The 24690-nt window shown below is 36.8% G+C and overlaps 1 protein-coding gene across 6 annotated transcripts in view; it reads left to right on the plus strand.

The window, feature by feature from the left end:
• Positions 1-24690, plus strand: part of WDR7 (WD repeat domain 7) — a 302241-nt gene that overhangs the window by 37643 nt on the left and 239908 nt on the right. For all 6 annotated transcript variants that reach the window (XM_005873636.2, XM_005873634.2, XM_005873637.2 and 3 more), the window contains 9 exons: positions 306-480; positions 1893-1969; positions 2819-2938; positions 4447-4592; positions 4958-5060; positions 7005-7161; positions 7375-7623; positions 8376-8596; positions 21412-21607. In XM_005873636.2, the coding sequence (XP_005873698.1) occupies positions 306-480; positions 1893-1969; positions 2819-2938; positions 4447-4592; positions 4958-5060; positions 7005-7161; positions 7375-7623; positions 8376-8596; positions 21412-21607 (1444 nt within the window). The remainder of the gene's footprint in view (positions 1-305; positions 481-1892; positions 1970-2818; positions 2939-4446; positions 4593-4957; positions 5061-7004; positions 7162-7374; positions 7624-8375; positions 8597-21411; positions 21608-24690) is intronic.

A 24690-nucleotide genomic window follows, 5' to 3' on the forward strand; every position in this document is an offset into this window, starting at 1 on the left:
GGCTCTCTATCCCTCTCCCTTCCTCTCTGTAAAAAATCAATAAAATATATTAAAAAAAAAAAGAATCATTATGAATTCTCCAAAGTAATTCAAAGGGGAGGATAAGATGTTAGGAAAATAATAATATTTAGTAGATATTTTGAAAATATTAACATAACTTGATGTGTGTATGTGTATACATAGGTATGTAATATATATATTATATTACATGTAATATGCCATATATTATATGTCTGGAAGTATTACTGAAGAAATTGAGCCTCAGAATAAGCTTGATGAATGCACGTGAATCTTTTTCCTTATAGTTCTATCAGTTCTCTGTTGGAAATCAGAGAGAAGGAAGGCTTTTATGCCATGGCCATTATCCTGAAATCCTTGTTGTGGATGCCACCAGCCTTGAGGTGTTATACTCCTTAGTATCAAAGATATCTCCTGACTGGATTAGCTCCATGAGTATTATTCCATCCCACCGAACACAAGGTCAGTGTATGGTGCCCTGTAAGGACTTCAGCTCCGTGACGTAATGGCTTATTTACTGTAGAGTTCATTATGTATCATATATTAATGTATTTGGTTATGTTCTTCTATTTAAGAAATAGCTAATAATTTATGGTCTGTCTCTACTTTCAGAAAGGAATCTTTGATTGGATTAAGGCTTGCAGTGTTAGATTATCTCCATTCCATGGAATAGATCACTAGCTTTTGGCAATCTTAATGTGTGGGGGTGATTTTCTGAAAGGGAGGACGAATAGCAGAACCCCTTGCAGGAATGGTGGGAGGAACCATAGTTTCACCTGTGTGTTTCTTGGGCCTGGTTTTGTCACTTTCTTACGAGGCATAGAAAGTGTTTTTATTTTATGTGAAGATAATGAAAAGGAAGGGAATTATGCATAGTTAAATTTAATGCAAGTTCCTGGTATGTTTGCTCCCTTACCCAAAGCTTATGAATTTAGGTTTTATATCATGTGTTTCTTTTGATCATGATCATTGGAGGGTGTAATGTGCAATAAAATGTCTAGAAAAAGAATGTCAAACTCACAGGCAGCGAGTCACCCACTGGCCATGAGTTTGATATGCTTGGTCTAGAACAGCCGTGGGCAAACTACGGCCCCCACCCACTGGCCGTGAGTTTGATATGCTTGGTCTAGAAGGTAGGCAAGGTAGGTGGGAAAGTGGGTAAACAAGTGCCTTGAAGATAAAGTGAGTCTGCTTGTTCATGATAAATAAAAATTATGAATTTTGAAGATAAAAGTTCTTTGTTAACATAGTGATCAAGAACATTTGAAATTATTAAAATCTTGATTACAAATCTACATATATAAAAGCCTAAGCGACCGAATGACCGAATGACTGTCGACTGGTTGCTATGACACGCATTGACCACCAGGGAGAAGACGCTCAATGCAGGATTTGCCCCTTGGTGGTCAGTGCACTCCCACAGCCAACCTCCCACAGCCCCTCCCCCCTGCCAATCCCGATTGGCCCAGATCACTGGCCAGGCTGAGGGACACCACCCGTGCATGAATTCATGCACCGGGCCTCTAGTAAAAAATTAATTCAAGTAGCTAGAAAGAATTCTTCCTTGAATTCCAAATTTTTGGTCATCTCTATTATGCTTCAAAATATGATTTCTGTTATTTTATGAAATATAGAATTATGTTTTTATGCCAATTCTAAAACATACTGTTAATTAAAGCAAACCCTGTTCCATATTACTATTGTGACCTTGTTACTGTATAGAAACAGTGTATTTTGTTAATCCTCACCCGAGGATATTTTTCCATTGATTTTAGAGAGAGTGGAAGGGAGGGAGAGAGGGAGAAAAGCATCAATGTGAGAGAGAGACAGTGTATTGTATTGTAACCTTGACTTTTTGTTCCTTCTTGGCTTAGAGGACACTGTGGTAGCACTCTCGGTGACGGGCATCTTGAAGGTGTGGATTGTTACCTCTGAAATAAGTGGCATGCAGGTGAGACAAATGAGACTGGATTAATTTCTCTGTTTTTCTTCTCATGGAGTCTTAAATTTTAGTAATGATATGTGCCTTCTTTTCTTAAAGGGGAAGGGAAAGCTAATCTTTTTTAATAGTCTTATTGACATGGTATAGAAGATCCCCTACAATGCGGTCTCTGCAAGTGAATTAAGTTTTTCACTTTTCATGGTACACATTTGCCATGTCAAGGATAGAATTAGAGAAACATATTGCACAGGATAGGATGTAGAGAAATGTGTAGAAGCGGTAGGACTTTCCTCAATTGCTTCTATTTAAGTTAAAAGTTAGTTTGCTCTAGGGAAAAAAAATAAAGCAAACCATTACAAAAATATATAAAGTCCCCCCCAATTTTAGTCCCCTCTCTCTGTTCTTTGGGCTTGATTTCCTTGTTATATTTCTTATCAGAAAGGAGATTAATTTTCTGACAATAATTGATGCTAGTCTCTTCAGCTAGGGAATTTTTAGACATTGAATCTGGGGGAAACTGGAGGAATTGATCATTTTTTTTGTTTGTTTTTTTACTTAAAAAGCACATATAGCTACAAAAATTAGGGTTTACTCAAAACTTTTATCATCTGTTATTGTGATAGTATTCTGATTCTCATCAGTATTTTAATCTTGAGTACCTTTGTAGCAGAGATGTCACGCCCAGATGTTTTTGTAATGCATTTGTGTTGCTTTTTACTGCTGTGGTTCTCACATGAGGGGTTAAAATCATGACCGTCACGTGATGTCTTTAGTTCATTTGTTTTCTTTATCATTGTTTGATCATTTTAATTGACAACCAAGCCATTCCTAAAATTTTGCAAATCTTTCTGTTTGCAGGATACTGAGCCAGTATTTGAGGAGGAATCCAAACCAATTTATTGTCAGAATTGCCAGAGCATCTCCTTTTGTGCATTCACACAGAGGTCACTTTTGGTTGTGTGCTCCAAATACTGGCGGGTAAGATCATTGCATAAGTAAGAAGTTGCATTTTTACCCTGTTGGTTTATCAGACTCCCAAAGAGAAATGTCAGGAAAAGTTTGGTGCAAGAATAGGTTAACCATTTGGTATTCATGTGTGATTTTGATATTATATTTTGAGGTGTTGGGATAGTTGTCTTTTTTGTATGTTTGTTTATAGAATGATTCAGTTAATGATTATTATTCTATTGATTTTAATTTCTACTTTTGCTGCTGTTTTAGTCATTATCTTTGTCAGTATAACATAAGGAGTGACAGCGAGTTTTCTGCGTTTGACATATCTGCAGGTTGTTATTATTCCCAGTTGCCATTCTGTCCTAACTTCTTGGAGTCAGGAAGGTCTTTCTTCATCACTTCAGAGCTGCTGAAGGAGTATATTGCTTCCACATTGCTAAACTTGAACATTTCCCCTTTTTTTTTTTTTAAAAAAAAATGTATTTTTATTGATTTCAGAGAGGAAGGGAGAGAGAGAGAGAGAGAGAGAGAGAGATAGAAACATCAATGATGAGAGAGAATCATTGATCAGGTGCCTCCTGCACGTGCCCTAATGGAGATGGAGCCTGTAACCCAGGCATGTGTCCTGACTGGGAATCGAACCGTGACCTCCTGGTTCATAGGTCGATGTTCGACTACTGAACCACACTGATCGGGCTGACTTTAATATTTTCATAATACAAAAGGTGTCAGCATGCTTCAATTGCTTGTACCAAAGATTTCCCTATATTACTTTTTATAATCCTTACAACTCAGCGGGGACATGTATTAGTTATCTAATCCTGCATAACAAAAATCATTCCAAACTAGACCACAGACACGTATCATCACCCGTCTAAAGCATTTATCACCATGCCACCACCTGTCGGTCAGGAATCCCGGCACCGCTTAGCTGGCTACCTGCTCAGGGTTTCTCACCCGCTACAATCAAGTGTTAGCAAGGACTACCGTCTCATCATAAGGCTCACCTTGAGCGGGTTTGCTTCAAAGATTACTCACATGGCGGTGGGCAGGCCTCAGAGCCTCCTGACAATTGGCTGGACGCTTTTGTTCCGTGTCATGTGGGCCTCTCCAAGGAGAGGTCACAGAATGGGTGCTGTCTCCCCTCAGAGTGAGCGCACAAGAGAATGTGTAGCCAAGACCCACCTAACCTTGTAACTGAGATCCCATCCCATCTGCCACATTCAACATGTGTCTAGAAGCAGTCACTAAATCCAGCCCACACTCGGGAGAGGTTTACACAAGGATCTCAATACCAGGAGTCGGGATCAGGACAGCAGTCCCAGAGGCTGCCTACCGCAGTAGGAATTGTTACTTTCCACGTTTTGTAGATAAGGCATCTGAGGCATAGGGGGTGATAAATAGCTTGACTAAGGCTCTAAAGTGGCAGTGGAATTGTTGGATTACAGCTCAGGTAGTCTGCCTCCAACAGCTCTATTACCACCAGGCAATTTACAGCACAGACTAGATTGCAAATTTCTTCTTCCTTGTAGGTATTTGATGCTGGAGACTACTCCCTGTTGTGTTCAGGCCCCAGTGAAAATGGACAGGCATGGACTGGAGGTGACTTTGTATCAGCAGATAAAGTAATCGTTTGGACTGAAAATGGGCAAAGTTATATTTACAAACTACCTGCCAGGTATTCAATAAATAATAACATAGGACTTTAATCAAAAGCAAAAGATTCTGAATTTGGGGTATAACCTGGACGTATGAAAATGCGTATAGTATAAATATTTAATATGGAGGAAAAATTTTAAATGGGTTAAAGAAGTCACCTAGAACTTCTTAAGTTAAATAAGTAATTCCAGTTTAACTTCTAAGTACAATATAGGGGCATTTTATTTGAAATAGGATATTTTAATGATGTTCATTATTTAATGCTAAGTTAATTTAACTATAATTTAAGAACTCATTTTTCATTCATGTCAAAACCATCATATGACCTGACAAAATGTTTAATGTCAGTATTTTAATTGAATGATGTATTTTTCTCATCTTCAGTTGCCTTCCAGCTAGTGATTCATTCCGCAGCGATGTGGGGAAAGCAGTTGAAAATTTAATCCCTCCTGTGCAACATAGCCTCTTGGATCGAACAGATAAAGAGGTAAAAAATTTCAGATATCATTTATAATTGATAGTTATGTTGAAAAATTTTCATAGCTATATATTTTGGTAGCAAATCATTTGAAAGGTTCAATATAATTCAAGGCACTATGTTAGACACTGTGAAATACTTTACATGGTCAATTGTAAGCACGATTTTAATATTTGCATATCTTATACATAGTATGACTATAATATAGCATTCACCGTTCTCTGAGAATACAAATGACTTAATGCTGATTACATACTGGAAATGACTTTTTGATAAAGTTCATGTTGATGGTGCAAATTTATTTTATGCTATTATGCAGCTATCAACACAGTGACAGATGGAATGCCCTTTTAGAAGGGCAAGATCATCATGTAATAATGCTCATTAATAACAGTTCATTATTTGAACAAGGCATTGCAGTATCTCCCAAAAACCATGGAGTTATTTAAATCATTAGGCTTTAGAAATGAATAATAAAAGAAAATTTTCTCTATAAAAAAAGTTTAGTATGATTTCTTAAAATTTACAACAGCACTAAGTAATAGGTTTCCAATTCTTACTGGGTTTTCACTAGTAAGGAAGAAGCTTTGCTTTTGGAAATAAAGTTTCCTTTATTTCTAGGTTCCCACAGTTTTTTTCATTCTGAGAATTTTGTTCCATCTTTATATGGAGAGATGATGAGGGAAAGGGAATCATTATTTACCATGAATATTTTGAATATGTAGAATTTATGTGTGTATGTATAACTAAGATCTTCTATAACCTATCTTTTTCTCTTAACTTACACTTCTACTTACTGCTCTTTAACCTAGAGACCATCACTTCCAGTAAAATGAAGGGATAATGATCTAAAAAAAATGTACACAAAACAAAACAAAATAAACACATTCCATTTTTAAAAAAATATCAACTCCGCAGTACATTTTAAATCAAAATGTATTATTATTTGGTGTTAGATACCCATGTGGTGAAATATAGAATATTGGTTATTACAGCTGCTGTAGCAACTTCTCCTTGTTCAGCATGTTATCGATGAAAACTTTTAGTAATTTTCAGAATTGATTATGCTTAATATATATATTTCTGTAGGCTAGTGCTTTCTAGGAAAATAGTTAATACCAAATACAGTAATTAGATTATTTGACTATAATTGCCAAGACTGAAGTCTGTTTATTACTGTTTTTTATGATAATGTTCTGTTTTAACATTCAAGTATCTGTGAATGAATACTCCAAACTTTAATTTTAGGATTCTACCACTGTTTAAATTTTTCAAATAAGTGATCTCACTGAAGACACAGGATCTTAAGCAGAAAAATAATTTGTTTTAAAATGAAAGTATATACAAGACCCTAATAAATATATTTTGTTCCTAGTAGTTTATAGCTAACATATCAGGCTGTGTTCGAATTGATTATGTAAATGTGATCAAATGAAATGTTATATTGTTGGCTGAAGAATATACTTATTTTTTAAAAAATGGAGTCCTCCAGTTGCACAGCTTGGTAGTTAAATTTTGCTGCTCTTACTAGTGACTAATCAGGAATGGGCAAAAGGTTAGGATTATCCAGTTCTCCCTTCTGACCTTTGAGTGGCGACTTTTCATTTTGGTAAAGAATATCATGTTTTATATTAACTATGTAATAACAGACAGTTAAGTAAGTTGTATTGTTGTGGTGACTAATCAGTTTTTATAAAACACAAAAATATAAAAATACAATTCTATAGAGAGACTATATAATTTTTATTTCTTTGTGTTATGATGGATTTGAATGTTAATTGACATGTACATCAATGCTACAAAATTACATTAAAATATTGTTGGGTGTGATAAACACTTTTTCTTACTCTGGTACTGAGGGCAAAGTACTTAACATCCTAAACTGAAAAAAATGTTAATGTGTGAAATATTTTGATTAAAAAAGCTAAAGATGTTTGAACAATTTTTTTCCAGTTGCTCATTTGTCCTCCTGTTACTCGGTTCTTCTATGGAGCCAGGGAATACTTCCATAAACTATTAATTCAGGGGGACTCTTCTGGAAGATTGAATATTTGGAAAATCCCAGACACACCTGAGAAGCAGGAAGGTGAAGAAGCGAATAGTAAATCAGGTACAGCAATTTCTTAATTTCACAGCCTAAATACTAACCACTGAACAACAAATTCATTATGTCATATTTCATTTTCTTCTTAGAATCATGTTTGATGACAGTTATTCTTTGGTATATTACTAAATCAACTATAAGCATGCTTATTTTAATATTTAAAATTCTTTTTCTAACATGCTCAATGTTTTTCTTTTATACAAAACCGAACTTCCACAGGGCTCGAAATCACAACTTCTGTTAGTTTGCAAGAAGCATTTGATAAGCTCAATCCTTATCCAGCTGGGATTATAGATCAGCTGAGTGTGATCCCCAATAGTGATGAACCTCTTAAAGTAACCGCAAGTGTGTACATACCAGTACATGGACGTCTTGTTTGTGGCCGCGAAGATGGGAGCATCATTATTGTACCTGCCACGCAGACAGCCATAGTACAGCTGCTGCAAGGGGAACACATGCTCCGAAGAGGTATACTGACGACCTTCCAATGTCTAAAGCGTCCAGAGAGCTCTGAACCGTGATAGCGACAATGTCGGCAGGCTTTGTTTTTAACATATACAATGAATCAGGGTAGTTGTTAGTGTGCTATGTGGCTGATAGAGTTTAATGTGCAGATAATAAAATACTCAGTGCCTATTCTTGGGATTAATACCACCTACTGACTGTGAATAAAGAAGTATCCAATTTTATCTCTTTGAGGTATATTAAGAGTTCCATTTATTAATAGTTAACCTCTATGGTTTACTAAATAATGAACTTTATTGTTATTAATACTGATAATCTTTTAGAACAGTACTGTCCAGTGGAAATATATGTATATGTTACAATGTATGTAATTTTCTAATATCCACATTAAAAATGTGAAAATGAAGCAGGTAAAATTAATTTTAATAATATATTTTATTTAATTCAGTATAGCAAAACTATTTTTACTTCAGTGAGATACTTAACATTATTATTTGTTGTCCTAAGCCTTTGAAATCTCATGTGTATTTTACATTGACAGCACACGTGAGTCTGGACTAGCCACATTTCACGTCCTCAATGGTCTCCTGTGGCTAGTAACTACTGTATCGGACAGAGCAGTTTTAGGAGATAAAACCAGAAGCCTTTTCTTTGATAAAATTTATAGCTATTTTGACAATTCATGTTTACTTTTATTTGTTGGAACTTTGTAAGACTTTTATTTTCCCATTTTAAATCCAAACCCTCATTCACAGGTTGGCCACCTCACAGAACACTCCGTGGTCATCGGAACAAAGTCACATGTTTGCTATATCCTCATCAGGTCTCAACTCGTTATGATCAAAGATATCTGGTATCTGGAGGTGTGGATTTTTCGGTGATAATTTGGGACATATTTTCTGGAGAAATGAAACATATCTTCTGTGTGCATGGTGGCGAGATTACTCAACTCCTGGTTCCACCTGAAAACTGTAGTGTAAGTTGGTCAAAAATGATTGCTTTACTGTGGTAGAGCTGAGTCATGTGGCTATCAGGCTTACTATGAGTGGAGCCTAGAGTCATTTAAAGACCATGTGTCAAGAGAATTAAAACCCTTTTTATTTTAAAACTAAATGATGGTGACATGGAAGGTTTAGGCAAAGTTATGATTATTTACTATTGGGTACATAGAAATAGAAGATGCACATAGTTTTCAGAAAGTAAAACAATAACCCTAGTGACCCGATGGTGTCGTTCTTCACTGTAGAGCTGTATTGATACCTTTACGCGGAGCTCTCCACAGTTCCTCAGTCAGTTTGCGCCACAGGTGGCTGCATGTAGAAGTATGGCCTGTGACACGGAACATTTGTGTGTGATGCAGTATGATACTATTATTTACATTTTAAAAACAGACAAATCCATCCTTTTTAATTTTGGATACATGTTCAGGTAGTGAGAGCATTAAAATTGAACTGGAAATATAAGAACCGAAATCAGATTCCACTTTGCTTTTGGGAGTGAGAAAAATGAGTTTCCAGAACAAAAAAAATGCGACTTCTTTAAGTGCCATTTTTTATTTACTTAAAAAAAATTATTATTGATTTCAGAGAAGAAGGGAGAGGGAGAGAGATAAGGACTGAAATCAGATTCCACTTTGCTTTTGGGAGTGAAAAGAATGAGTTTCCAGAACAAAAAAATGCAACTTCTTTAAGTGCCATTTTTTATTTACTTAAAAAATTTTATTATTGATTTCAGAGAAGAAGGGAGAGGGAGAGAGAGATAGAAACATCAATGGTGAGAGCCAGTCATTGATCAGCTGCCTCCTGCACGCCCCCCACTGGGGATCGAGCCCGCAATCCCGGCATGTGCCCTGACCAGCAGCTGAATTGTGACCACCAGGTTCATAGGTTGATGATCAACCACTGAGTCATGAGGCCGGGCTCTTTTATTTACTTTTAATAACTATTTAATAATTATTTTATTCTCTCATTGGCATGGATGATCGAACTATCAGAGCTTTTTGCTGCTGCTAGAACTTTATTCAGAACAGAAATTTTGGAAAATGTTTCAAAATAATTTATTTAGTACAGATAACATATATGTTTCTCTTGTGTAAGCACATAGGTTAAGTTCCTATTTTTGGAAAATGTTTCAAAATGATTTATTTAGTACAGATAACATATGTTTCTCTTGTGTAAGCACATAGGTTAAGTTCCTTAATAGAATAGTTTGAAAAAGTGATTATTTTTCATTTACATCTTGTTAAACTTTTAAGGTCACATAATTTCCCAAAGTATCCAGAAGAGGGCAGCATGGGCTTGTGAAACAGGAGAGCCAGGTATCCAACCTGAATATTGGAGTTTGTGCCTTCATTTGAAGTATTAGATCCTTAGCTCTTACAGACAGAGATATAATATAAATAGTATATGTGACTATATGTGTGCAATGCGGCTGATGTTCACAGCTGGTAAGAGCAATTAACAAATGAGGTTTTTCTTATAATGTACTGTACTTTTCAGTCTGAAAATGTACCTAAAGCTTTTGCCTGAATTAGCTCTTATCTTACTTTTGAATTTGGACTTTTGTTATGATTTTAACTTGAATATTACATTTAAAAAGCAATGTCTATCATTATACCATAGTCTCTAAAGCCAAGCAGGGTACACTTTGGAATGTAAATTAAGCAAATGCAAGAAATAGACCTATCGTTAATTTTCTGCAATATAGCACAGTAGACACAATGTTCTGTAACATTCTCATTTCCCCGTAACACTTGATTCTTTTAGATTTTGACATAAGATATTTTGATGCAGTCAGTACTTTTTGAAATTAATTTTTATTTGTTTTAAATTAAATAATACATTGTTTAATATATGTAAGATACAGATATTTTCTATGTCACTAAGTATATTCTAATATTTTAAATGTTATTCTGTAGTTTATTGAAATTTATCAGAAAATTTAGAATGTTGCTTTATTAAACAATTTTTCTCTTATCAAGAGTGGGGGTGAAAATTAGTATAGCTAAGTATGTTTGTACATCTGAAATGATTTTTTAGGATAAATTCTTAAATGTGGAATTGCTGTATAAAAAGGCATATTAATTTTTAAAAGCTTTTGAATAGGTATTGCCAAATTGTCCTTCAGTTGAACTTAGGAATAGGTTTATATAACCATCATTTTACCCCCTTCATTTTGCATTATCCTACCTATAATTGTTTAAGTCTTGGTAATTTTCTAGGCTTGTAAGTAGGTGTTTGTAGCATATGTGCAAGTGTATAGTACTTGTTTTCATTTTGAAAGCACAGATGTGTTTATATACCAATACTATATGGATTGTCCATTCATACTGGTTTATATTTTATTCTTTATAATTTTATGTTTTCTAGATTTTTACCACTATCATATTACTATTGTATTGAAGATAAAAAAATATAAAAATATTCTTGCTGTGGATACCATCTATGTATTCAAATATCGTAATAAGCCCTGTCTCTTATGTAGGAAGCTGAAAATATCAGTGATGCACTGAGAGTGTCAGTGAGGGGTCCTTTCAACAGTAATGAGAAGGACCGCATCCTTATTATGGCTGTGCTGATATCGTGCCAAACATTTTAGAAATTTAGAATTCCTCTACTTTGGAAAGGTTTCTTTGATCTTAAGTAACACCCTTAGTAGTGGAGAAGATTGCATTGGCATACATTTATTCTTGGTAATAGTCAGAAATGATTAAATGCTGAACTTTGTGAATGAAGTGGTTATTTTGATTTTTTATTTGGGGCTGAAAAGATAGTAGGACACAGGGCAAAGACTACTTTTTGTTGAGTAACTTCATCATAAAATGGTTTCAAAATGAGTTAAAGTTTCTCTTAAAATGGCAGAAATTATTAGAAAAAAACGAATGACCTTTAAGGTGGCTATGATTAGGTATAACATAAATTTGATAGTCGTTTATTTAGCAAATATCTGAGTGCCTGTCATATTCCATGTACTTTCAAGGACCAGATATATTATAGTGGACTGGAGGCCCAGTGCACAAAATTCCTGCACTGGGAGGTCAGAGGGGGAAGGGGAGGGAGGGGTCCCTCAGCCTGGCCTGCACCCTCTCGCAGTCCGGGACCCCTCGGGGGATGTCCATTTGCAGGGGATCGGGCCTAAGCCGGCAGTCAGACATCCCTCTCTCAGTCTGGGGCTCTTGCATTCTGGGACCCCTTGCTCCTTACCGCCACCACTGCTGCGCTCGCCAGCCATGAGCCCTGCTTCTGGTTGCCCTGCTTCTGGTTGAGCGGTGCTCCCCCAGTGGGAGCACACTGACCACCAGGAGGCAGCTCCTGTGTTGAGCATCTGCCCCCTGGTGGTCAGTACATGTCATAGCGACCAGTCGATTTGCATATTAGGGTTTTATTATATAGGACTAGGGGCCCAGGGCATGAATTCGTGCACCTTGAAAGGAACTGTGGGCCGTGAGGCTGTGGTGGGCACAGGGGCGGGTCTCAACCCATCCTCCATGCCCCCGCCTGGTCCCTTCTGCCACAGCCCCCGTCCCTTGTCTGCCTGCAGCCCCACTCCTGCCACTACCCCTCCCATGTGCTGGTGGCGCCGGCCCTGCTCACAGCCGCTGATGTCATGGAGCCCTCAGGAGCAGGGGTGGTGGAGAAGCCCTCAGGGGCGATTGGAGCCGGCACCGCTGCTCGCACCCGCTGATGGCGCCAGGTGATCGGGACCGGCACTGGGTGCCGGCAGCGGGTTCGAGCGGCAGTTCTGGTGCCAGCTGCAGGTACAAGTGGGGCTAGCGCCGGCAGCAGGTGCAAGCAGGGCCGTTGCCAGCAGCGGATGTGAGAAGCAGCTACTGCCCTGATCTCCCCTCAGGAGCAGGGGAGGTGGAGAAGCCCTGAGGGGCGATTGGGGCCAGCAGCTGCTGCTTGCACCTGCCGATGGCACCGAGTGATCAGGGCTGGTGTCGGGCGCTGGCAGTGGGTGCAAGCACCCGGCGGGACCACAGCGCATGAGAGCAAAGAATTTTCAGTAACCACCAGAGCTTGCCCCGATGACAGCCACTGGTGCTCTGCTTTGGTCTGGTGTCCCTGCTCACTTGCTCCACCATCCCGCCACGGCCGATGCCTGCCATGTTCCATGCTCTGCCTCCTGCTGCCAAAGCCTTCCATGTTCTGTGCGCACCCCCTGTGGTCAGTGCACATCATAGTGACTGGTTGTTCGGTTGTCTGGTTGTTCTGCCGTTCGGTCTATTTGCATATTAGGGTTTTATATATATAGATAAGGCATAGTGCCTGTCTGATAGAATTTCATCTAACAAGGGAGCCAGAATAGAAAACAAGCAATTATTATGCAGCATGATAAATACTTTGAAGTACCTGTTCTGTGACCTCCCTGAGTGCAAGGCCCTCAGGAAGATGCTAGTCGGGGTACTTCATAAACTCTGGGGGTTTGGGAAGATTTCCAAGAAGGATGATATCTACTTGAATTTATTAGTTTTTTAAATGTATTTATTTGAGTGTAATCAGGTGTATTGAATGTGTTTTGAAAGTATACCAATGTCTTAGTTTTGTGAGGGGTATGGAATCGTACATACATGAACAACCTCTGTTTGCAGAGGTACTTAGTATGTGATAGGGAGTAGTCTGGAGCACATGAGAAGTTGCTGTGACTAGTACCTGATGGATCTAATATCACAAACACTGATAGGAATTAACATATTTGTACATTACTTTGAAAAGAATGACCAAGAAATCAGAGTAATGGTTTTGTATGTGCTACGGGCTAGTCGTAGGTGAGACCATTAGGGCACATTGTTTTATCCTATGTAGGAAGAGTATTTGAAAGAAAAAAGTGAAGATGATAAAAATATGAAACTCTGCTCAAAAGTAAAATATGCAAGCTATTCTTCCAAACAAAGATTTGGCAGGAGAGTAAAGTGAAATATGTATTAAAAACAACAGAAATGCCCGTTATTCTATAGTGATTTTTTTGGAGTCATAATCAGTGGTTTTTCTTAGACGTTGGCGAAAACTCTCCAAAGAAGTTGTAGACAACTTTCTGCTTTAAGGAGTGGATCCTACACTAAAGAGCTGCCGGTTGGTCACGTCAGTGAGAACAGGGCCTTTCGAACCAAACAGACCTAACTATTTCTTCATAGTTATCGTTTGTATGTGGTGAATGCATGATGTTTAAAATAGTCCCTAAAAGTCTTAATTTTCATATAGAACATAACTATCCAGTTAGATGGTTTGTCAGTATTTTTGTTGGATCACATGGTCTTATTTTCTAAAATAGCTGTTAAAAAAACATCAGCTCTCTCCTTTTTTAAATAGAAGGATGGGCTATGGATTTCTGAAGAAAAATTTATCTAGTTTTGTGAGAGTGTGGAAATGAAATTAACATTCATAGGCTCTTATTTTCCCTTTAGGTAGAATATTTAAAAGTGATAAATGATGCAATTTAAATACACATTTATGTTCCAGAGGAAGAGTTCTGGGAAGTACAAGAGATAATGATTAAGAGAATAGTGGGATTGATTTATGAGTGAAAGAAGCTGGTCATTTATAGCTTGTCTCAGGATGGACATATTTATAAAGGAGAGACAGGAGTTAGTGTTCAAATATTTAAAGAATATTCAGACAAAGAGGACAGTTGTTTGGGGCAGCTAGGAGATTGCTTCTGAAATGACAGGAAGAAAAAGAATAATTTAGTTTAGCAAACAAATTAGCAAAATCCAAAAAAAAAATGTAATTGACATTGGGAGCTGTTGGAAAGCAAGTCACCTCCCCAGGGAGCTGGTGGCTGGGATAAACTCGCTGTCTCTGATTTCTGTAACTCATGGCAGATGCTGAGGAACAGGTTACATAAGAGGTTTCTGGGAATGGTTTAAATGAAGTCTAGTAAAATGCAAAGGTCAGGCCGGATGACCTAGGTGGTGTGTTCTGACTCTCTCAGATTCTGTGATAGCTTGTGGCATTCTGCTGCTCAGCGCTAATGTACCGTGGAGATTATATACTGGCAGATTCGATGAGACTTTGTTTGGTTTAGAATCAAAATTCTTTGAACAATAATAATTAACCTTGGAATAAACTTGTTTTAACCTGGTATCTTCCTCCGTCTTTGCCCCAGTGATCTTACTTTTTCCACCAAAAAATAGAGTTTTTACTTGGTTAAATGTTCTATTGCTTATTGTTTGCTTATTGTTAGCCTTGCTTTTAATGTGATTGGTGCATATTGCTTCCAGGGCAGAGTTAATAGTGTTTGGAACATGGATTTGGGTGATTTTCACCTATAAAATACGAGCCAACTTGATAGGATGCTTAGTCTGTGCTGTACAAGTTCTGTTCCATAACAATAAAAATAGTTAAGTGGTATTGATGCGCCAGTTGGTACCAGTGGTTGCTAAGTGGAATATTAGTGAGATAGTTAGTTGGGGAATGGGAATAAATCATTAGTTTTGGGTGTTTTTGTTTTTTTGTGGTGTGTGTGTGCGTGCGCGCATTGTTAATCCTTACCCGAGGATATTTTTCCACTGATTTTTAGGGAGAATGGGAGAGAAAGGGAAAGACAGAGAGAAACATCGATGTGTGAGAGAAACACATAGATTAGTTGCCTCTTGCACAAGCCCAGACCAGGGCCCATGCTGGGGAGGAACCTCAACCAAGGTACGTGCCCTTGACTGGAATCAAAACTGGGACCCTTTGGTCCGCAGGCCGATGCTCTATCCACTGAACAAACCGGCTACGGCTAGGGCTAGAGCTTGTATTTATGTCATTTTTTTTAACATTAAAGATTTAGCTTCTAAACATTTTCTAGATGGAAGGACATTGGTGCCTCTCTTGTTTCATACATCAGGTGGGCACGTGCCACCACAGGAAGAGTGACAGCATTGCTCTGACTGGGTGTGCTTCCAGTTAAAATTTATTTGCTCAAGGGAATTTCAGATTATATTGCATAGCTCTTAACCTAGCCATCACAAAATGGGCAGAGAAAATAAAGGTGAAAGATATTTCCAATTAAAATTAAATCTTTTCAGCAGCCACATTATGATGTTCAAGCAATGACAATTTTTTAAAATTTTTATTATTTATTTATTTATTTATTTATTTATAATTCCTTATTGTTGAAAGCATTACATATGCCTCTTTTTCCCCACTATTGACCCCCTCCTGTCCACCATCCCCCGCCCCCCCCAGGACCTCACTGTCCCATTGTCTGTATACATGGGCCATGCATATATGCATACAAGGTCCTTGGTTGATTACCTCCTACCAGCCCACCCTCCCCTGTCTCCCCTGTCTTCTGCACTCTCTTCCATCAAGCAATGATCATTTGATCAATCTGGCAGGAAGGTATAAAAAATCATAATTATATAAAATATGTATTTGCATCTACTACAACAATAAAACCTTTCTATCCTATGTAATAAAAGGCTAATATGCAAATCGACTGAACAGTGGAACAACCGGTCACTGTGATGCGCACTGACCACCAGGGGCAGATGCTCAATGCAGGAGCTACCCCCTGGTGGTCAGTGTGCTCCCACAGGGAGAGCACCGCTCAGCCAGAAGCCTGGCTGATGGCTGGCAAGTGCAGCAGCGGTGGCGGGAGCGTCTCCCACCTCCGCGGAAGTGCTAAGGATGTCTGACCAAAGCCATCAGTCCGATATCCCCCGAGGGCTCCTGGACTATGAGAGGGCACAGGAGGCTGGGCTGAGGGACCCCCTCCCTGAGTGCACGAATTTCGTGCACCAGGCCTCTAGTGCTAATATAAAGTTAAAGTTGTTAGCAAGACCTTTATGACAATTTTCACTTCATCTTAAATTTGTTTATTTAAACTTTGAGTCATCCTTTTGAAATATATATTTTTGTTCATGGTTTACAGCATACATGATATATTGGCACAGTACATATGTAATTTATAAATATATGTATAATGGTAATACATTGCAAACTTTTTTAATGAATGGGTGTGTGATCAAAAAAAGTTCTGAGCATAAATGCTTTTCAATTAATTTAAAGATATAAGGTTCCCATGTTTTAGTAGTTGTGTTATTATTTTAATTACACAATTTAAATGTCTTAAGACACATTCTCATTTTAATGCCCTGATGTTAAGTAATGTTTTAGGTGACTTTTCCAGTTGAAATGAAAAAAATATTAAATAGAATGAAATTAATCAAATTATAGAACAAATCACTGTTGGTGAAGAAAATATTCAATAACCAAGATCTCCGGAATTTAATAATAATAATAATTCAGCTCATTTGTGGGGAAGCCAGGTCTAAATCAAAGAGAGATAGGGGTTATAATATATTCTTTAAGAAGTGCTTCTTTAATACTTTTGAGGATAGATAAGAATAAACCAAGTTAATTGTGTTTTAGCAAATCTTTTAAGGGCCTTCATTTAGCAGATAGCTGAGAATTATTTATTGTTACTCTGTCCATTGTTGAATTAAAATTAATACCAAAGTGGTGCTTCTGAGTGGTCTTTTTCCATTTTCCATTTAAATAGGCTAGACATTTGCTTTGTTTATACCATTAATTTGTTTTCACACAGCCTGCAAAGGTAACCACCTCAGAATTAATTAGTGGAATCAAAATTAATGAGGTTTTACTGTACTGGGCCATTTCCACTGTAGGCCAGTTTTCTTCACATGAGTTGGACTAGCATTTTCTTGAAAGAAGAAAAATTAGATTTATTTTAATCCATATTTAAAAAGCAAAGAACCATCTTTTCTGGTGAGTTAAGTACCTCTAATAACTATGCTTTCTTGGGCTTAGTAATATTGATTTTTTTGTTTTTTTTTTTGTTTTTAGTCTTGATTATTTTGGCTATTTCCAGACTGTTGCTTATTACAGTAAAGCTAGAGTTAACTCTTCAGCTGCTTATTTTTCCTTATAGGAACAATGTGTCATTTTTATTTTGGATCATTTTTGTGTGTGGGTGGAGCGTGTCATTTGTCAATTTTCATAATTTTTGCACTGTATGAAAGAACAGATCTATTCTTTAAAACATATTGATGTAAATGTATGTGTTAGAGAGAATCCCTTATGTGGAAACAAAAAGCTAGAATTTTTGGAATTGTAGTTCTTTGTTTCGCTTCAGAAAATTGTATCCTATAATCTTTTTATTTAAAGCAGATCCAGTGGTATTATTTAATATTTGGTCTGTATGTCCTTTATTTTTACTAATAGAGTGATAACATGAACTAGAGCTTTTAAATCTTTATATGAGATGGATTGCATTTTCTTGAAGTTTTGAAATTGTCCACCTTCATATAAGTGGGGAGGGTGAGAGTTCTGACGGTGAATTTCTCATGAGGGGTTGATGCCGAAGGTCAAGTTTCTTATAGGAAGGGGTGGCCTTTTTGTTTGTTTGCCTAATGTCTGCAATTATAAACTACAGTAAGAGGTATTTGGTGGAGAGAGAGAGAGAGAGAGAGAGAGAGAGAGAGAGAGAGAGAGAAGAGAGAGAATGTGTAGTTAAGTGGTTGTCAGTTTTCTGTGATCTCAGATGTTGCGATCTACCAATAGACCATAATTTGAGGAACACCGAACACAGTAAACAATATTAGTAAAAATTCACCAATTTTTTTTAAGGTAAAATAAACATCACCCAGACTAATGCCTCATTTTTTTCTACTTTTTGAAAAAAATGACAAGAGGTTTGTGAATATTACTGAAATGACAGTGAACTTGGGGGTAACAAGTAGGCTAGTTTAGGAGTATGCCTTTAATTAAGAATTAGCTCATTCTAAAGACGATTTTGGAGAGTTTGTGAGTCGAAGTAGCAGAATCAAAAGTTGTGACAGGTGTTTTGCATACTGTGGCAGATCTGTGCTTGATTAAAAGACATGAATAGATGAAAAGTATGCTGTTTAGGAATTATTATTTAAAAAATTTAAAAATTTTCCAATTATAGTTGACATACATTAATATATTAGTTGCAGGTGTACAGCATAGTGATTAGACATTTATATAACTTTTGCAGTGATCACCCCAGTAAGTCTAGAACCCATCTGACACCATACATAGTTATAATATTACTGACTATAGGAATTAAAAAAAAAATCTGTTAGATGTATTTTCTCTAATGAGAGAAATACATAAATAACCACTTTTTGGCCGATTGATGTTGCAAAATAGGAAATAGAAGTTAACCATTTATGTAGCAAACATCTCTTTTTGTATGTTGAATGATGGATATATTTGATAAATACAAAGTCAGCACTAATGGTAATCTGTAGAAATGTAAAGCTTCCATTGTATTATCTTCAGTTACTGATATATGTCTGGTGAAACTCACAAATATATCATGTAGTGTGAAATAACTGAAAATAAAGCCATATATGTTTATGTTTTTTACCCTGTTTTTTTTTTAAACATATTTTATTGATTTTTTACAGAGAGGAAGAGAGAGAGATAGAGAGTTAGAAACATCAATGAGAGAGAAACATCGATCAGCCGCCTCCTGCACACCTCCTACTGGGGATGTGCCCGCAAGCCAGGTACATGCCCTTGACCGGAATCGAACCCGGGACCTTTCAGTCTGCAGGCCGACGCTCTATCCACTGAGCCAAACCGGTTTCGGCTACCCTGTTTTATTTTAACATTGCCTATATTTAAATGATATTTTTTGTAGTTTGCCACTTTATTTTGATTTACTGCTTAATTATAAAGCTAATTTTTATGAGCCATAAGTCAACTACCCCCCCCATTCCTCAATATGTTTTTTTAAAGAAAGAAATCATGTTTTATGTCTCAATTGAATGCTTATCAAGAAACATGAAATAAGTAAGCTTGACAAATGCTTGTTTGAGAAACTTCTATATGATGTTAATAAAGGTTTTAAACATGATCTTTCTGAACTTAGTTTTAAAATTAGCAAACTCAGGCTGCATTTATTATAGTATTTAAAACATTCATAAACAAAAAGTACAAATAAAGCTAACACAGAATAAAAGAATATAACACCCAAATCTATAAAAAAAGTAGTTAAATCTTAGTACCTACGTTTTATTAATCTTCTGTTTCATTCAAAAATAGATTTTAGGTTCTTTAAAAAAAAACACAACATTATTGACCTAGCCTGTTTGGCTCAGTGGATAGAGCATCAGCCTGCAGACAGTAGGGTCTCGGGTTCGATCCCGTTCAAGGGCATGCACCTTGGTTGCAGGCTCCTACCTGGCTCAGGCCCTGGTTGGGGCACGTGCAAAAGGCAACCAATCAATGTGTTTCTCCCACATCGATATTTCTTTCTGTCCTTTCCTCTCTCTTACACTCTCTTTCAATATCAATGGAAAAATTAATAATAATAATTTAAGGATTAAAATAATAGTGATAAGATAAACATTATTCAGTAGGATTAAAAATAAAGCTAATCATGGTGAAGAAAAAATGAGAGCAGAAAGTAGATGAGACCAGTGAGACTCCACATTCAGGAATGTGTGCCCAAGGTCTTGTACTGTTACGGCCAGAAAATTGAGACCTGAGTTTCTTAGTAGCCAAAACATAAAAGGAACCAGTTAAAGCAGTTCCCCCCAAACTGTGTTCCTCAAAAACTAGGTTACCATAGTCACATAAACTTAGAGATGAGTGATATTGTGTTAAAGGTTGTTAAACGTTCTTGGAAGTTCTGTGGATAAAAGCAATTGTAACTTGCGTTCCCCATGTACATTTGGCCTCCCACACCCTCCCTTTTTAAAGAAATTAGATACATGTCAGCATTTCTCACTCAATGAGATAGACCAATCAGTGAGCTATTGTTCTTTAGCTAAGAACAGGCTATTTTACTTAAGCGAAGGCCAGCAGGGTGAAGTGGGAGAGCTTTCCCCTTTGGGTGCATTGCAGGGATAGTGTATATGTAGTGCAGTGGGCCTCATCCGGAATAAGTAGCCTCAGTATATACAATCATGAGTTTCAGACGGCTGTTTTTATATGGTTTCTTCTTAGCATGCGCTAAAAGCATAAACTACTGAGTCACTAAAAAAGTTAATTAAGTTTTAAAATTGCTTTGAAATTCTCTCAAAAAGTATAAAGACTCATTTTTAATTTTCCAGGTCGTGGATTGTGTTCTCTGTTGCTAGTGAAAAAATCTTTACCGTCTTTGTTCGATTATTTATATTGCATCTTGTGCTAAAAAGAAATTGAAGGGCAAAAGCCGGAGACGAACAGAAAATGTGCAGCAGAATGTTTAATTGGCTATTGTGTGTGGGTGAGGTGGTGTGATCCCTGACATTATAGACAGAAGCTGTGAAGCACATCCGCAGATAATACACACTATCCGTGGCTCCTCAGAAATGATTGTGGCAGAGGGACCAGGAGGGCATTGTTTTGGAGCAGAGGAGCAGGGAAGAGCATGGGTCTAAATGAGAGTCACAAGCAGAAAGCAGCACCACGGAGAGCAGCCCTGGCTGCTAACAAAGGGAAGTTCACACTGTGGAAAGAGAACACATAATAACAGATCAATGTTCCCCCAGCTCTGCCTGCTCATATAGAGCAATCATTTTAGTAAGGCCATCTTCACATGTGAACAGCAGGTTTTTCCAACGCATCTTTTCCACCCTTAATCAAGGCTTAAGTGTGTGTGAGTGTGTGTGTGTGTGTGTGTGTGTGTGTGTGTGTGTGTGGTGATGACTGAAGTGGGTGTTTTATCTATAATGTAAAGGACCATATTTTCAGCACAACCAAATATTATGGATGGTTTTTCAGGAGTCACGATGGCCTAATTAGGTGTGGTATACCTTATGGAGGATAGGATCCATTTTACTCTGAATTTCATCTAAATGTAATTAAGGTTTATTCTTCTTTTCAGGCAAGAGTGCAGCACTGCGTCTGCTCTGTAGCCAGTGACCACTCAGTAGGACTCCTAAGTTTGCGAGAGAAAAAATGCATTATGCTGGCATCTCGTCATCTTTTCCCCATTCAAGTGATTAAGTGGAGGCCTTCTGATGATTACCTAGTAGTGGGATGTTCAGATGGTTCTGTGTACGTCTGGCAGATGGATACTGGTAAGAACAAGTGTTAAGAGATAGATTCGAGTCCTAGCCGGTTTGGCTCAGTGGATAGACTGTGAGCCTGCGGACTGACGGGTCCTGGGTTCAATTGTGGTCAAGGGCACATGCCCAGGTTGTGGGCTCAATCCCCAGCAGGGGGCATGCAGGAGGCAGCTGATCAATGATTCTCTCTCATCATTGATGTTTCAATCTCCCTCTCCCTTCCTCTCTGAAATCAATAAAAATAATATTTTTAAAAAAGAGAGATAGACACGAAAATTAAATGGGTACATTTGATTTCCTAGAAATTAAAAATCTTTTATAAGAGAAAAAAAGCCTTGAAATGTAATAAGATTGCTACTTTTATTTTTGATCACTGTTTTTTCTAAGTGTTGTACTATGCTAAATACTTGTAGTTGGCCAATTTTTAAAGGAATGTAATTGAAGACAATATACACATCAAGACAGACATATAGATAACAGACCCAAAATTCAGTGATCTATATAATTCATGAGGCAAAATGTGAGCAACATGAAGAAATCACTTTTGTCTCAGATTCAGAAACAGTGGAAATAGAGAAAACCCTCTTTTATTTGAACAGCAGAAAAGCAATACAGGGCAGTTAATTGTAGGAGGTGATTGAAATGAAAAGTTTCAAGATCTAGAGAGAACATTTGAAGTTTCAATTCCAAAGATTTTATGTTTAAGGCATAATATAGAGCAAGTAATACTTAGCTTAAAAGTAAAGGCAGTGATCTATCATGTTTAACATAGACTCTTAGTTTTCTCTGGGAAATCTCTAAGTATGTAATTGAATGTGTTTATTAGTTTAGGCTTTAAAAACACATTTTATTCTACTTTTACTCATTTAAGTAATCATGTACCAGTGATTAAAACTTCTTTTTACATCCCTAGTTGTATTGTAGAAATATTGTATAGTATTTCTACTAAATTTTTTCCCTTTATTTCATCTTTTTTGTTTGTTGGTTTTAAATAGTCCTTTTTTGAAATCAGAATATCTATCTATCTATCTATCTATCTATTTATTTATGATATTTCTGCCTGCACTGTGGTGCATTAGGAGTTCTTATATATATTTTTGGAACAGATAGCCATACTGTCAGCAATCCTTTTTTTTTTTTAGAGTTCTTATCTTAACAGATAATATAAAGACAGTCTTGTCAAGAGGAAGCATTCTCAGAGACTGTTTTTGCATTTATCTTTTCCTTTTTTTGTCTAATAGTATAAGAGGTTCATGCCTTTTGTCGAATTTTAAAAGCACAAAAGTATTAGAAAAGATGAACCCAGGTCGCTAAATGTTAACATTGTAACATGTTTTTTTATAGTCTTATTCTGTCCATGTTTTTGTTTTTTGTTTTAATATATTTTTATTGATTTCAGAGCGGAAGGGAGGAGAGAGAGATAGAAACATCAGTGATGAGAGAGAATCATTGAATCATTGATCAGCTGCCTCCTGCACACCCCACACTGGGGATGGATCCCACAACCCCAGGCATGTGCCCTGACCGGGAATCGACCCCCAGCCTCCTGGTTCATAGGTCAACACTCAACCACTGAGCCACACCAGCTTGGCATCTGTCCATTTTTTAAACCAGAATTGCTGTCATACTACATATGCAATTTTGTATGCATAAAAATCTTACTTTTGTGTCCTTTTGGTCACATTGTATGTGTTGTGCAGCATAGTTTTGTGTTTGCTGATTTGGTCCACTCCACCAACTAATTATACAGAGTTTGTCTTGGGCTCTGGAGTCAGAACGCTTGGTTTGAATTTAGAATCGACCACTTACTAGCACTGTGACCTACAGCAAGTCACTGGGCTTTTGTCCCTCAATTTTCTCCATAAAATGAAGATAATAATGGTTCCTATTTTATAAGGTTAATGGGAGAATAAAATGACATAGTTACTTGGTGATTTTCAGACATAATGTAAGTATGTATATATGTGTGTTTGTGTACAAGTAAGTTTCTCTGTGTGTGTACATTCATGTGTGTTATTATACATGGTGCTTAATCTGTTGCTTTGTTGAACTAGGGAATATGACCTTATATTTAGAAATATGTTTTTTTGGGAATTGAAGAATGTTTTTATAGCAATAATGACATTCATAAAATGCTCTTTTAAAATACTATAAATATTAAATTAACAATTATTACATTTTAAATACAAAACTATGATAAACTTGTATAGGACTTTTAAAAATGAAATAAATATGATAAAGGAAGGTAGTATAATTTTCCTGAATTTTTCAGATACATACTTAAATAATGATACTTGAATATTTCAGATACTTTAAATTTTATATTTTTGACAAATGCAACCTTATTGAAAGACAAAGTTACTTTTCCAGTAACTTCCATAGAAGGAAATGACAAATGGCCCCTAACTATAGATATGCTGGAGGATGTTATTCTTATAACCAGTTTAGTATTATTAAGCCCATTTTACTGTAAACCATACATAACACAGAATTCACAATTCTGACCTTCAGGAGGATTTTTGGTAAACTATTAGTCAACATGGCAGTCTTTAATTGAGATAAATATGAAGAAGCAGAATTTATTTTGGATATCAACCATAACAGGGAGTATACATTATTTTCCCCTGCTGTTCAGGCTTTAACTAATGATGTAAAGGTCTCTGGGGAGTTAGTTAAGCACATCCTGAAGGTATTGACATTATTTATTTATTAAATTTATTTATTTATTAAATAAATAAATAATGAAGCTAAATAAGTCAGTTTCAGTCAAAGTTTGATGTATGAAATGTATTTAAACTCCGAGGAGATAGTTTATTCCTCTTAGTGTTCTGGCAATGTATTTTTACAAATGAAGCCATATCACACTAAAACTACACATGCATATTGTACAATTTTCTGTTTGCTATTGAATTGCTTTATAGGAAGGAGTTTGCACCTTAACTTAGACAATAAATGTATAGATGGAGTTAAATGGAAAGTATGGCCCAGTGAAGAAGCGTTGAAGTGGCTTCAAGCTGAAGTAGTACCGGAAGACATTCCATTGGGTGTTAAGAATAAGAGTCAAGAAATTTGCAGATAGAACGAGAAGTTATAAT

This window comes from Myotis brandtii, unplaced genomic scaffold (assembly GCF_000412655.1).
Source record: "Myotis brandtii unplaced genomic scaffold, ASM41265v1 scaffold416, whole genome shotgun sequence".
Classification (NCBI taxonomy): domain Eukaryota; kingdom Metazoa; phylum Chordata; class Mammalia; order Chiroptera; family Vespertilionidae; genus Myotis; species Myotis brandtii.